Consider the following 16522-nt stretch of genomic DNA (forward strand, 5'->3'; position numbering starts at 1 on the left):
GCAAACAGGAACGGCCTCAATGCTGATTCTTGATGTAACCCCACCTCAATTCCAAACTCCTCTGTGTCACGGTATATTGTGTATACCATTGTTATAGATGCACCTCAGTGGAGCAGTGCTCAGCGTGCCTGGCTACGACTCCGCGGGTCCGGGTTTGAATCTCGGCCCTGGCAGTCGGCGTGCAGTTCACCCAGCTGTTTATCCTTCTTTCGGGCTGGTCGATATATAGGTACCTGTGGAAGGTAAATTGTGGCAATCCCGGATTTCACATTGGCCAGCGTCCCGGGGTAATTGGTTTCTTACACCTACCACAGGCTCAAAGGGCCAACGGTTCGGAGATGAGCACCTCGGCCACTTGCATATCCTTCACTACATCAATTAGCCTCTCAGGCACTCCTCTCCGTCTGAGACTCCAGTCACTTCCCTTGGTACTCTGTCATATGCCTTTTCAAGAGCAACAAATGCATAATGTATTTTCTAATTTCCCTTCAAAGCCTTCTCACAATGAAATGAAATACGTATTCACATAGTAAATAATTTCTTTCTGCCAATTTTCTAACGTTGTGCTTAGGAAACTAACGGTAGACCTGTCGTTGGTAAAAAGCAATATATAACTCTAGACCTGTTTTTTTCCTAACACACCCTTGCCAGGGGCTTAGGGATAACTTTCCGCCACGGTGATCACGAAATGGTAACAACGAACGCTGTCAAGGCTTGTGATATTTATTCTACAAAATCAATGTTATTATCCAAGAACAAGGAAACATTTTTTAACATATATAGGTTTAATAGAGAACTGAATTTATACAGAGTATTCAAGTCATTTACAGATAGTACCGTAACTAACAGACGTGTGAGACAGAGATGCGTTGGGACTGACGAGGAAGAGCGGCGGAAAAGGGAATACCGGAAGACTTTCCAAATGCTAGCTGTCTGCATTTTGTAAAAACATGAGCATATTGTAAATAATTTTCCTCTGTCTCCGGTGCACCTGCTTGTTGTTCCTGCACGGTGCACCGAACTCTATTTCCTAAGCCTGTTTGTGAACACCTGGTAGCTGTATGGGAACACCTGGGAGCTGTATGTGAACACCTGTTTCCACGTAGTTTGGTAGGGAAAGGTCATTTTTCGCGGGTAGGAAAGCAGTTGTGGTGGGGACGACGGTGTGGCTGCAAGCAAGGGTAAAGTTGGAGGCATACGCTTAGGCCTCGTTCACACTGCCGACTCTGGGCCACGAAAACCCAGCGACTTTTAGACCACTTCACACTGTGCCGACTCAGCATCTGGCGATCGTTGCTAGACCCCTTTTCGACCATGTTCGACCCTTTCACATCAAAATTTCACACCCAAGACCTCGTGTACCCTGAGTCGCTGGGTTGTCGTGGTCCAGAGTCGGTATAGTGTGAACAGGGCCTTAGCTGCGCGTGGCCTCGGTGCTCATCTCCGTCACATTGGCCATTGAGCCTGTGGCGAGGGCCAACCCATTACTCCGACACACAGGGCCAGTGTGATATCAGGGCCGCCGTAGTTTACATTCTCCAGGTACTCATTTATCGACCAGCCTGAGAGGGAGGATGAACAGCTGGCTGGGCTGTACCGGCTGTGCGCCGACTGCCCGGGCAGCATTATTCGGAACTGTAAACTGGCTCGGTCCCATACCCACAACTAGCCAATTAACAGTCAGATGTGTCAGCCAGACCGAGCCAGTCACGACGCAGGAAGGGCTTGGACAATGACGTCATAAACAGTTTATATGTAACAAATATATAAAATCAATATATTGTTGCCTTATTATTAACAACAGTGTGTGAGTAGCAATAATCCAAAAAGGAGTAGTTGAAAAATACTTTTAAAGCATTTTCTTAAGTCTGAAGCCAAAGATATCGCTGTTAAAATGATGATGAAGGATGCAAAGTTGCCATGTACCACTTTTACTGTGAGGTATGCAATGCGCCGCTACTCTACCAAAGACGATACAATTATCATTCTTGCTCTCTACTACTGTATATAATTAGTCAATGCAGTAGTATTTGCTGTGCTCCGCAATGACTTTGGATCAACAGCTCTACATTGACATTTTATATGTTTATGAGCATAGTAGCATGTACGAGTTTGATATAGCCTAGAATGTCCCATGCAGCAAGGGGCAAGAGAGAGAGAGAGAGAGAGAGAGAGAGAGAGAGAGAGAGACGATCATGGAAACAGACCTCGCCACATTACAAGTTTTACTTTTATGCTCCGTAGCCAACTCATGTCGCCTTTTTCATAATTGGACAGGAGAAAGATTGCAGATTATGACTGTGTTAAAAACAACTCAAACTGACTAAAAATAAAGGATATAATGCAAGTTGAATTCAAAGACGAGTTATAAAGGTTTATACCACTTTTTATTCTATGCCAATTTTCCATAGAATTATTAAGCTACTGTAAAAACAAACAGTGCCACTTGATAAAGAAAATTCTCCTGAATATGATGATGTCAACAGATTATCGATACGTTAGAAAAGGAGGTAAGTAAATTTTAATACGAACTTATTAAACTGTAATGTTAGGCTATTATGTGCTTTTACGCTACGAACTTAGTACGAAGCCACTCGTCCATCGCCTACGATTTTGTATAAAAGCTTGCTTACCTCCCTTCCTTTCTAACTTACCAAAAATATGTTGATACCATCATCTTCAGTAGAATTTTCTTTGTCAGTTGGCATTGTTGCTTTTTAATAATTCTATGAAAAAATCGGCATGGAATAAAAAGCTATTGGAGTGTCGGGGTGGGGCATTGCCGTCTCGACAGAGAAGGCCTGACAGCTGGATTTTTTGCCGATGAGTCATCCACGTAAGGCCATGTGTGTCCCGCACTCTCCAACTAAAATGTTACTTGTTGTGTTTTAATGCATATTTTTGTGTTCAATATATTTTTCTGTGATATATAAAGGTTTTCCAACATCAGTATCTTATAAACATCAAATTAGACCTCAAATTGAGGAAAATAAATAAGATATTGTATAAGGAGAGGGAGAAATATTCACAAAAAATATAATATAATTGACAGTCGTAACTGGGTAGACTCCTATTATTTTGATTTGTCACTGTTTCTAAATATCTCTTTTTGACATTCATAACGCTGTCGTTACAATTACTATATTCAACAAACCGATCCTCCATCCCTATACTATTATAGGCAACTCAATCACCTGCTATCTGGCAACTACAAGTTACATAGAGAGGTACTATAGAGTGCACCACCGCTGAGTGGTGAATTTCAGTCTCACATTTCGAAGCCATATATTATAAACGTAAACTATTTCATTGCTATTACACGATTACATCTTCTTAAAAAATTATAACGATAAAATATACCATGTTAACACTGAAATCCATGAGGCCATTATAAATTATGAGTAAATAATTTATCCCAGGAACGGAGATGGTATAAAGAGGACTGTAGCAGTCCCCTCACCCGTAGTTGCCAGATAGCAGGTGATTGAGTTGCCTAGTATCGGGATGGAGTATCGGCTTGTTGAATATAGTAATTGTAACGACAGTGTTATGAATGTCAAAAAGAGATATTTAGAAACGGTGACAAACCAAACTAATAGGAGTACCCAGTTACGACTGTCAATGTATTTATATATTTTTTTGTGTGAATATTTCTCCCTCTCCTTATACTATATCTTATTTATTTTCCTCTATTTTATGTCTAATTTGATGATGTTTATAAGATATTATTGTTGGAAAACCTTTATTTATCACAGAAAAAAATATATACTTATCACAAAGATATGCATTAAAACACACACAAAAAATAATATTTTTGTTGGAGAGCGCGGGCCAATCTCGGCCTTACTTGGATGACTCAAACTTTGAGTTGTTAGGCCTTCTCCATCGAGACGGCAATGAGTGTGTGTGTGTGTGTGTGTGTGTGTGTGTGTGTGTGTGTGTGTGTGTGTGTGTGTGTGAGAGGGGGGGGGGGGGCAAAGAGGCCTAACTTTCTTGTCCAACCTGGAGGTTACACTATTATTGTGTCCGAGAGTACATGGCATCTTTGCACTCTTCATCATCATTTTAACAGAGATGTCTTTGGCTTCAAGCTTAAGAAAATGCTTTAAAAAAAGTATTTTTCAACTACTCCTTTTTGGACTATTGCTACTCACACACTATTGTTAATAAAAAGGCAACAATATATTGATTTCGTATATTTATTACAAAGAAACTGCTTATGACGTCATTGTCCAAGCCTTCCTGCGTCGTGACTGGCTCGGCCTGGCTGACACATCCGACTGTTGATTGGCTCGTCGTGGGTATGGGACCGAGCCAGTATACAGTTCCGAATAATGAGCCCGGGCGTGGATTTCAACCCGGGCCAACGGATTCGTAGCTGGACGGGGTAACCGTTGCACCCCGGAGGCGGTTGCCAGTGGCTATACTTTTTTAATGTTTAATTATATATATATATATATATATATATATATATATATATATATATATATATATATATATATATATATATATATATATATATATATATATATATATATATATATATATATATATATATATATATATATATATATATATATATGTCTGTGTGTATATATATATAGATATATATATATATATATATATATATATATATATATATATATATATATATATATATATATATATATATATATATATATATATATATATATATATATATATATATATATATATATATATATATATATATATATATATATATATATATATATATATATATATATATATATATATATATATATATATATATATATATATATATATATATATATATATATATATATATATATATATATATATATATATATATATAATTTTACTCTTACTTTATTATCACATTACCTGTACACACACACACACACACGCACACACACACAGACACACACAACCGCTGTGCAGTTTTTTTCTCACAACATATGTGGCATGTTTTTGCGGTAGATCACACTGATGGCTTCCCCCACTCTGCCCTTCCTCTGTTATCCGGCTCCGCGATCACTTCCAGCTCCGTCCCTCTCGTGCAGTCCCTCAACCTGGTATAGTTGTCTTCCGTGTCTATGTTCTGTTGTAATTCCCTCTCATCCCCTCTTACTGGTAACCATCGTTTCTGTCTTCTTTTCATTTACTCTCAGGCCTCCGTTCTCCAAGCACTGCCGCCACTCTGATATTCTTCGTTGCAGGTCTTCCTCCGAGTGTGTCAATATCGCCAGGTCATCAGCATATAGTAGCTCCTAGATGTCTCCTCTTGCAGTCGCCTCCGCCACCGCAAACAGGAACGGCCTCAATGCTGATTCTTGATGTAACCCCACCTCAATTCCAAACTCCTCTGTGTCACGGTATATTGTGTATACCATTGTTATAGATGCACCTCAGTGGAGCAGTGCTCAGCGTGCCTGGCTACGACTCCGCGGGTCCGGGTTTGAATCTCGGCCCTGGCAGTCGGCGTGCAGTTCACCCAGCTGTTTATCCTTCTTTCGGGCTGGTCGATATATAGGTACCTGTGGAAGGTAAATTGTGGCAATTCCGGATTTCACATTGGCCAGCGTCCCGGGGTAATTGGTTTCTTATACCTACCACAGGCTCAAAGGGCCAACGGTTCGGAGATTAGCACCTCGGCCACTTGCATATCCTTCACTACATCAATTAGCCTCTCAGGCACTCCTCTCCGTCTGAGACTCCAGTCACTTCCCTTGGTACTCTGTCATATGCCTTTTCAAGAGCAACAAATGCATAATGTATTTTCTAATTTCCCTTCAAAGCCTTCTCACAATGAAATGAAATACGTATTCACATTGTAAATAATTTCTTTCTGCCAATTTTCTAACGTTGTGCTTAGGAAACTAACGGTAGACCTGTCGTTGGTAAAAAGCAATATATAACTCTAGACCTGTTTTTTTCCTAACACACTCTTGCCAGGGGCTTAGGGATAACTTTCCGCCACGGTGATCACGAAATGGTAACAACGAACGCTGTCAAGGCTTGTGATATTTATTCTACAAAATCAATGTTATTATCCAAGAACAAGGAAACATTTTTTAACATAATTATATAGGTTTAATAGAGAACTGAATTTATACAGAGTATTCAAGTCATTTACAGATAGTACCGTAACTAACAGACGTGTGAGACAGAGATGCGTTGGGACTGACGAGGAAGAGCGGCGGAAAAAGGAATACCGGAAGACTTTCCAAATGCTAGCTGTCTGCATTTTGTAAAAACCTCAGCATATTGTAAATAATTTTCCTCTGTCTCCGGTGCACCTGCTTGTTGTTCCTGCACGGTGCACCGAACTCTATTTCCTAAACCTGTTTGTGAACACTTGGGAGTTATTTGTGATCAACTGGGAGTTATTTGTGAACACCTGGGAGCTGTATGTGAACACCTGTTTCCACGTAGTTTGGTAGGGAAAGGTCATTTTTCGTGGGTAGGAAAGCAGTTGTGGTGGGGACGACGGTGTGGCTGCCAGCAAGGGTAAAGTTGGAGGCATACGCTTATGCCTCGTTCACACTGCCGACTCTGGGCCACGAAAACCCAGCGACTTTTAGACCACTTCACACTGTGCCGACTCAGCATCCGGCGATCGTTGCTAGACCCCTTTCCGACCATGTTCGACCCTTTCATATCAAAATTTCACGCCCAAGACCTCGTGTACCCTGAGTCGCTGGGTTGTCGTGGTCCAGAGTCGGTACAGTGTGAACAGGACCTTAGCTGCGCGTGGCCTCGGTGCTCATCTCCGTCACATTGGCCCTTGAGCCTGTGGCGAGGGCCAACCCATTACTCCGACACACAGGGCCAGTGTGATATCAGGGCCGCCGTAGTTTACATTCTCCAGGTAATCATTTATCGACCAGCCTGAGAGGGAGGATGAACAGCTGGCTGGGCTGTACCGGCTGTGCGCCGACTGCCCGGGCAGCATTATTCGGAACTGTATACTGGCTCGGTCCCATACCCACAACTAGCCAATTAACAGTCAGATGTGTCAGCCAGACCGAGCCAGTCACGACGCAGGAAGGGCTTGGACAATGACGTCATAAACAGTTTATATGTAACAAATATATAAAATCAATATATTGTTGCCTTATTATTAACAACAGTGTGTGAGTAGCAATAATCCAAAAAGGAGTAGTTGAAAAATACTTTTAAAGCATTTTCTTAAGTCTGAAGCCAAAGATATCGCTGTTAAAATGATGATGAAGGATGCAAAGTTGCCATGTACCACTTTTACTGTGAGGTATGCAATGCGCCGCTACTCTACCAAAGACGATACAATTATCATTCTTGCTCTCTACTACTGTATATAATTAGTCAATGCAGTAGTATTTGCTGTGCTCCGCAATGACTTTGGATCAACAGCTCTACATTGACATTTTATATGTTTATGTGCATAGTAGCATGTACGAGTTTGATAAAGCCTAGAATGTCCCATGCAGCAAGGGGCATGAGAGAGAGAGAGAGAGAGAGAGAGAGAGAGACGATCATGGAAACAGACCTCGCCACATTACAAGTTTTACTTTTATGCTCCGTAGCCAACTCATGTCGTCTTTTTCATAATTGGACAGGAGAAAGATTGCAGATTATGACTGTAATAAAAACAACTCAAACTGACTAAAAATAAAGGATATAATGCGAGTTGAATTCAAAGACGAGTTATAACGGTTTATACCACTTTTTATTCTATGCCAATTTTCCATAGAATTATTAAGCTACTGTAAAAACAAACAGTGCCACTTGATAAAGAAAATTCTCCTGAATATGATGATGTCAACAGATTATCGATACGTTAGAAAAGGAGGTAAGTAAATTTTAATACGAACTTATTAAACTGTAATGTTAGGCTATTATGTGCTTTTACGCTACGAACTTAGTACGAAGCCACTCGTCCATCGCCTACGATTTTGTATAAAAGCTTGCTTACCTCCCTTCCTTTCTAACTTACCAAAAATATGTTGATACCATCATCTTCAGTAGAATTTTCTTTGTCAGTTGGCATTGTTGCTTTTTGATAATTCTATGAAAAAATCGGCATGGAATAAAAAGCTATTGGAGTGTCGGGGTGGGGCATTGCCGTCTCGACAGAGAAGGCCTGACAGCTGGATTCTTTGCCGATGAGTCATCCACGTAAGGCCATGTGTGTCCCGCACTCTCCAACTAAAATGTTACTTGTTGTGTTTTAATGCATATTTTTGTGTTCAATATATTTTTCTGTGATATATAAAGGTTTTCCAACATCAATATCTTATAAACATCAAATTAGACCTCAAATTGAGGAAAATAAATAAGATATTGTATAAGGAGAGGGAGAAATATTCACAAAAAATATATAAATACATTGACAGTCGTAACTGGGTAGACTCCTATTATTTTGATTTGTCACTGTTTCTAAATATCTCTTTTTGACATTCATAACGCTGTCGTTACAATTACTATATTCAACAAGCCGATCCTCCATCCCAATACTATTATAGGCAACTCAGTCACCTGCGATCTGGCAACTACAAGTTACATAGAGAGGTACTATAGAGTGCTTCACCGCTGAGTGGTGAATTTCAGTCTCACATTTCGAAGCCATATATTATAAACGTAAACTATTTCATTGCTATTACACGATTACATCTTCTTAAAAAAATATAACGATAAAATATACCATGTTAACACTGAAATCCATGAGGCCATTATAAATTATGAGTAAATAATTTATCCCAGGAACGGAGATGGTATAAAGAGGACTGTAGCAGTCCCCTCACCCGTAGTTGCCAGATAGCAGGTGATTGAGTTGCCTAGTATCGGGATGGAGTATCGGCTTGTTGAATATAGTAATTGTAACGACAATGTTATGAATGTCAAAAAGAGATATTTAGAAACGGTGACAAATCAAACTAATAGGAGTACCCAGTTACGACTGTCAATGTATTTATATATTTTTTTGTGTGAATATTTCTCCCTCTCCTTAAACTATATCTTATTTATTTTCCTCTATTTTATGTCTAATTTGATGATGTTTATAAGATATTATTGTTGGAAAACCTTTATTTATCACAGAAAAAAATATATACTTATCACAAAGATATGCATTAAAACACACACAAAAAATAATATTTTTGTTGGAGAGCGCGGGCCAATCTCGGCCTTACTTGAATGACTCAAACTTTGAGTTGTTAGGCCTTCTCCATCGAGACGGCAATGAGTGTGTGTGTGTGTGTGTGTGTGTGTGTGTGTGTGTGTGTGTGTGTGAGGGGGGGGGGGGGGGCAAAGAGGCCTAACTTTCTTGTCCAACCTGGAGGTTACACTATTATTGTGTCCGAGAGTACATGGCATATTTGCACTCTTCATCATCATTTTAACAGAGATGTCTTTGGCTTCAAGCTTAAGAAAATGCTTTAAAAAAAGTATTTTTCAACTACTCCTTTTTGGACTATTGCTACTCACACACTATTGTTAATAAAAGGGCAACAATATATTGATTTCGTATATTTATTACAAAGAAACTGCTTATGACGTCATTGTCCAAGCCTTCCTGCGTCGTGACTGGCTCGGCCTGGCTGACACATCCGACTGTTGATTGGCTGGTCGTGGGTATGGAACCGAGCCAGTATACAGTTCCGAATAATGCGCCCGGGCGTGGATTTCAACCCGGGCCAAAGGATTCGTAGCTGGACGGGGTAACCATTGCACCCCGGAGGCGGTTGCCAGTGGCTATACTTTTTTAATGTTTAATTATATATATATATATATATATATATATATATATATATATATATATATATATATAGATTTCTATGTTTTTTTCTTTGTGTCTATATATATATATATATATATATATATATATATATATATATATATATATATATATATATATATATATATATATATATATATATATATATATATATATATATATATATATATATATATATATATATATATATATATATATATATATATATATATATATATATATATATATATATATATATATATATATATATATATATATATATATATATATATATATATATATATATATATATATATATATATATATATATATATATATATATATATATATATATATATATATATATATATATATATATATATATATATATATATATATATATATATATATATATATATATATATATATATATATATATATATATATATATATATATATATATATATATATATATATATATATATATATATATATATATATATATATATATACACTTTGAGGCATATGATAAGTGTGGGCGGTATGGCAACACCATGCCGGGGGATTGCCAGACCTCCCTCCTCCTTCATCTTCCTACCTCCTCATCCATTCGATCATCCATCCATCTCTACATTTGTCCCTCCGTGGGACCATGGACCTTGTCAGGTGACAGCCCATGAGTTGGGCTGCAGATATGGCAAGACAGTCTTACCTTTTCTCGTTCCTACCTTCCGTCCTTGCCTCGGTATATATATATATATATATATATATATATATATATATATATATATATATATATATATATATATATATATATATATATATATATATATATATATATATGTGCTACATTATTTTTAATTTGCTATCTTCCTGCCTCAATCTCCTCCTTATCTTCTTTTTCTTCCCCTTAAGCATGTTCTTAGATAACAAGACATCGAACAGCAGAGTTACCTTGACGTTAATGTGCAGGAAACGACAAAATAATTAAGTTCCTAGATTATGATTTAATACAGCTGCGTTCAGCTTCGGCCAATGCTGACAATGTTGAAATGGAAATTCCAGCAATTCTTCAAGCCTTTCCAAAAGCTTGTAATCGACGAGTCTCTCTTGCTTTTCAAAGGACGTTTGTCCTTCAAACAATACATTCCGACCAAAAGGCCCCGATTTGGCTTAAAGTTATTTATGCTCTGCGACTGTGAGACTGGCATGATCCTTGATTTTATCTTATATACTGGAAAGAAAACTGAAATACCAAAAAATGATACTTTGGGTCTATCAGGAGCTGTAGTGAAGCAGCTCATGCAGCCATATCTTGGAAAAGGCCATGTGCTCTATACTGATAGCTAGTATTCAAGTCCAAACCTCTGTCAGTACTTACATAAACACCACACAGGTTTCGTGGGCACGGAAAATAAGGCCCAACACAGACGAGCCTGCAAAAATATGACGAGGACAGCAAAGTGGGCAAAAGAAAGGTGGGATGCCGACAGGAGGAGAAAGCTGTCCTCTAACCAAATCGACCCGAAACAGTGGTGGGGGCTGGTGAAGGAACAGCAAGGCCTTACCCCCCAGGAACGTATCCCGCCCCTGAGGAAACCTGACGGAGACCTGGCCATCACCAGCCGGGAAAAGGCTGACCTGCTGGCCTGTCACTTCAGTCAAAAGATGACAACCCAGGAACCAGACAGGCAGCCCCCCACCCTCCCCCAACTCATCGCCTCAAGACTAGAGAATGTGCTAATCTCTGAGGACGCTGTCAGGAGACATCTGAGGGGCGTCAACACCAGGAAGACGCCAGGCCCTGACAGCGTGAGTCCATACTTACTGCGGCGATGCTCCGATGAGCTCACCAGCCCCCTCGCCCAGATCTTCCGGCGATGCCTGCAGAGCGGGGCGTGGCCTGCACAGTGGAAGGAGGCCAGAGTCACACCCGTACACAAGAAAAAATCCAGGTCTGAGCCAGGCAATTACAGGCCAATATCACTCCTCCCAATCATCAGCAAGATATTTGAGAGGATCATCGGGGAGCAACTGACATCCTTCCTCGAGGAAAACCACATGCAGTCACCGAAGCAGTTTGGTTTTCGGAAGGGCCGCTCCACCTCCGACCTCCTCCTTCTCCTCTCAAAGTCCTGGCATGACGCCCTTGATGACGGCCACCCCTCTCTCGTGATTGCCCTGGATATAGCTGGCGCGTTCGACTCCGTTTGGCACCGCGGTCTGACGGCGAAGCTACAGCAACTAGGCATCACGGGGAACCTGCTGCGCCTGCTCTCAAACTACCTGTCAGGCAGGAGCCTCCGCGTAGCAGTCAACGGAAGCACCTCGACCAGCTTCCCGGTGGAGGCCTCCGTTCCACAGGGGTCCGTCCTTGGACCTATTCTTTGGAACATATACTTTAACGACCTCCTGCAAACCATCCCGGCAGCAAGCGCCTACGCCGACGACTGCACCCTCTCCAGAACATACAAGAGGGAGGACGCCCAGGACGTGATAGAGTCCGTCAACAGACAGTTGGCAGACATAATGGCCTGGGGAAAGAGGTGGCAAGTCAGGTTTGCCCCTGACAAAACCCAGGCCATGGTAATATCACGCTCTCGGGAGGACGCGAGGCAACTCCACGGCAGACTGAGATTCGGGAACGACACCATCCCTCTGCAGGCCAGCGTCGACATCCTGGGCATGGAGGTGGAGTCCCAGCTGCGGTTCAACCGTCACCTTGATGTAACGGGGTACCGGGGGGTGTTTAAAGGGCGTTGATTAAGACTTCAGCTTCCTTAAGGCGATTATATTCTTAGCAGCCTATATGTACAAGGAGCGTCGGAGCGAGAGCGACTGCCGTGGTGTGTCAGTCGGACTCTCGTGAAGGAGTGACGAGTAAATGGTTGAAAAATAATTGTTACAATTGGTCACGTATGTCAAGGTGACTTTCAAGCTTGATGAAATGCTTTGTATACAAACTGAGACGGTAAACACTGACGGACGACATTCCTATAAGGTGGCGTGATCTATCTGTCGTGGGTTTTTTCCATTGACAATTGTATGCCTAATTCGTGGTGATACTAAATAGTAATAATAATAATACATTGATATCCTACTATAACATTGAAAGGGTGGCGCATAAGGCCTCCCAGAAGATGAACCTCCTGCGCCGCATGAAGACCCTCCTCGACGCTGCAGGCCTGATCACCCTCTATAAGGCACAAGTCCGTCCAGTGATGGAGTATGCACCGCTCACCTGGATGGCCAGCGCCCGCTGCCACCTCAACCTACTAGACATGGTGCAGAGGAGGTCAGAACGCCTCATCAACGGCACCCAACACCACCGACCGAGCCAGTGAGAGAGACAGCGACAACAGCATCGACAACAACAACAACAACAACCACACGAGCGACGGGCAGAAGCAGCCACGAACCAGCTGGACAGCCTAGAGCACCGTCGCCGCGTCGCTGCCCTGACGGTGCTACACAAGGCACAAGTGGGCCTAGTGCCCCACCTGACGGACCTGAGGGCTACCTGGAGGAGGTCTGAGCGCAGCACGAGAACGGTGCTGAGCAACGCCTCCCTCCTGGAGGTGCCAATGGCCCGCTCCAGCACCCACCAACGTGCCTTCTCCATTACAGCGGTGGTGTGGTGGAACAACCTCACTGCTGACGTGGACGTGACACAACTGTCCACTCAGCAGATGAAGGTTGCGTCCCACAGGTGGCTACTCCTACACCCACCGTAAAAAGCGTAAATGTAAACGCTTGCAAATAATTTACAAACATGTATATACTAATTGTAACCTCGGCAGAAGCTTTTAAATAGCTCCCCAACGGTCGGGGGAACTTTAGCATAGAAAAATAATATTGCCATGTACTAATGTACTGAACATGTTTAAATAAGAGAGAGAGAGAGAGAGAGAGAGAGAGATTCACATAGATTTACATAGAAAATCAGACCACACAGACCCAATGGTCCAGACTAGGTGGCCTGTCCTTCAACCTAAGTGATTCTACATTAATCAGATGGCTCCAAAACGTTGCATTTCTACTCTAGTTAATATTAAGTTCAAGGAAGTGACGGTCGAGCTTGTTTTTAAAGGAGTCAGTCGTGTTACATTGGACCACTGAAGGTGGGAGCTTATTCCATTCTCGCACTACAACGTTGGAGGAGAAAAAATTGGTGCAGTCTGAATTTACTTATCTACATTTGAGTTTTATGCCATCGTTCCTCGTTCGCAGTGTCATCGATCATAAACAATTTTGATCTGTCTACATTCGTGATACCATTAAGTATTTTAAAACATTCGATCAGTTTTCCTCGGAGGCGACGTTTCTCAAGAGAGAACATGTTAAGGGCGGAAAGCCTTTTTTCGTAGGATTTGTTGCGCAAGGAAGAGATAATTTTTGTTGCCCGACGCTGAACACCTTCTAATTTAGCAATGTCCTTTGCATAGTGGGAGACCAAAACTGTACCGGATATTCCAAGTGGGGTCTGACTAAACTGTTGTAGAGCGGAAGTATTACATCTTTATTCTTGAATAAAAAGTTTCTTTTAATGAAGCCCAACATTCTGTTCCCTTTATTTGCTGCGTCGATGCATTGCTGTGAGAATTTGAGGTTTGACGCGATTTTGACCCCCCAGGGCCTTAAAGCATTGAACGCTTGTGAGTTTAACGCCGCGCATTTCGTAATCGAACTTCTTATTTCTTGTTCCAACTTGAAGGACCTGGCACTTGTCTACGTTAAAGGGCATTTCCCATCTATCCGACCAAGCTGAAATTTTGTGCAAATCCTCTTGGAGGCTTTGTCTGTCTTCGTCGGTGAGAACCGAGTTACCAATCTTTGTGTCGTCTGCAAATTTACAAATGCGATTATTGAGTCCAACTTCCACATCGTTGATGTAAATAATGAAGAGCCAATAACCGAACCCTGAGGGACGCCACTAGTGACCGGTGCCCACTCTGAGTTAAATCCGTCAATCACCACTCTTTGTTGTCTGTTGCTCAACCAATTCGCGATCCATTGGTTTACTTGACCGTCAATGCCTATTTGCTTTAATTCATAAAGTAATTTATGATGTGGGACTTTATCAAACACTTTCTGGAAATCAAGATAGACTACGTCCAATGATTTGGTTACGTCATAAACTGAGAAGTGGGCGTTATAAAAGGTCAATAGGTTTGACAGGCAGGATCTTTTGTTACGGAAGCCATGTTGTGAGTCCCCAATTAATGAGTGGCTTTCAAGGTAACTCACAATTTTGTCTCTAATTATGCTCTCAAGTAGCTTACCTACAACTGAAGTTAGACTAATGGGTCTGTAATTTAATTACCTGGTATTTTTTTGTCCCCTTTCTTAAAAATCAGTGTCACGTTAGCCTTTTTCCAATCCGAAGGGACGATGCCTTGTCGCAAGGACATATTGAATACGGTTGTGAGGGAGGAGAGTATTTCGCTCTTTGTTTCTTTAAGCAGTATAGGATATAGTTTGTTAGGTCTGGGACTTTTATTTGTTTTAAGTGAATGGAGAGCTTTAAGGACTTCATCGGTTGTTATTTAAAAATTAGACAATGCATGCTCGAGCTTTACATTAGTACTGGTGTTGGTGGTAGTGGGAGGAAGACTGTTAGTATAAACACCGAGGAAAAGTAATTGTTTAAGAGGTTTGCAATGTGTTGGCTGTCAGTCACTAGTGCAGCGTCACTGTTTGTTAAAGGTCCAATTCAACTTCTGATCGCTTTTCTGTTGTTTATGTAACTGGAGAAGGATTTCGGATTATTTTTACAGTTGGCTGCAATATTTTCTTCATATCTACTCTTTGCCTGACATACTAATCTTTTTACTCGTCGCCTGGCATCATGATAAAGTCTAATGTTTTCGGGCGTGCTTTGTTCTTTAACCTGTAAAACAATTTTCTCTCCTTGACTGAGTGCTTAATTTCGCTATTAAACCAAGGTGGGCTTTTATTAGTGTTACTTCTCTTCTCACAGAAAGGAACGAATGTGTTCTGCTGAGTGAGTAAATGATTTTTTAAGCTTAGCCAGGCTTCCTCTACATTGCCATCATCTGATAGTTGTATTTCTGTTAGTTTTTGTCGGATTTCTACGAAGTTAGCTCTTTGAAATTGGGCAGAGAGAGAGAGAGAGAGAGAGTTTCTATTCAGATAGGCACAATTTTATTGGAGGTACATATAAGGAATATAATAATATTCGAGCCTCGGGAGCAGGGGAGACTAGCAGGGAGGAAACAGACTTGTCATGTGGGATTTGATTTAGAAGATTGACGACCTAGGAAACATTAATTAAAAAGTCAAGGTAGTGTTTTCGTCCCTGTCTATGATGAGGTGGGAAGCAGAAGCTCGTTGATTACAGATGATAAAGCCACTATCCCACACAGTGAAGGTCTGGTAAAGAAAAATGGACAGAAGAATATGAGAAGCATCAATAGGATGGGAGGCTTGGCTTTATGACGGGAGCTGCAGTGTTTGCGCTCAGACAGATCACGGAAAAGCGCTGACTGAGGCAGAAGGGAGTGAATAGTTTCAATAAGACATCGAGTGTACGACAGTGCCACGTGGCGTTGTGCGGTGTGCCTTAGCTGCAGTGTTCCTCAGTCATGTTGCTTGTTTTTTTGTTTTTTACGTTCTGTCTATAGCACCGGTAGGCTTTCTTGGCCCGATGGTCGGCCCCAGTCTGTTATGGCGCAGGCAAATGTTTATAGAGGTGCCATCTTACTTGGCTTATGCTGCTCCTGGAGCTCATCTTAAAGCCTCTTTTTA

At 41.2% G+C, this 16522-nt stretch overlaps 1 protein-coding gene and 1 long non-coding RNA gene across 8 annotated transcripts in view; one reads left to right on the plus strand and one right to left on the minus strand.

Moving 5' to 3' along the window:
- The window catches only part of LOC127002792 (uncharacterized), a 74525-nt gene continuing 58003 nt past the window's right edge, over positions 1 to 16522 (minus strand). For 2 of the 5 annotated variants that reach the window (XR_007756546.1, XR_007756545.1), the window contains exon 3: positions 1 to 233. This is a non-coding gene — a long non-coding RNA (uncharacterized LOC127002792). Of the gene's footprint in view, positions 234 to 5082; positions 5538 to 6516; positions 8188 to 16522 lie in introns of those variants that run through there. The other 3 variants (XR_007756544.1, XR_007756543.1, XR_007756547.1) reach the window with 2 other exon arrangements.
- Positions 4880 to 16522, plus strand: part of LOC127002788 (uncharacterized) — a 101533-nt gene continuing 89890 nt past the window's right edge. For 2 of the 3 annotated variants that reach the window (XR_007756541.1, XM_050868993.1), the window contains exon 1: positions 4880 to 5075. Coding sequence is in view for 2 of the 3 variants with exons in the window: in XM_050868993.1 (XP_050724950.1) it covers positions 4990 to 5075 (86 nt within the window). In the remaining variant the exon portion in view is untranslated. The remainder of the gene's footprint in view (positions 5076 to 16522) is intronic. The other variant, XM_050868992.1, reaches the window with a different exon arrangement.

This window comes from Eriocheir sinensis, chromosome 24 (assembly GCF_024679095.1).
Source record: "Eriocheir sinensis breed Jianghai 21 chromosome 24, ASM2467909v1, whole genome shotgun sequence".
Lineage (NCBI taxonomy): Eukaryota > Metazoa > Arthropoda > Malacostraca > Decapoda > Varunidae > Eriocheir > Eriocheir sinensis.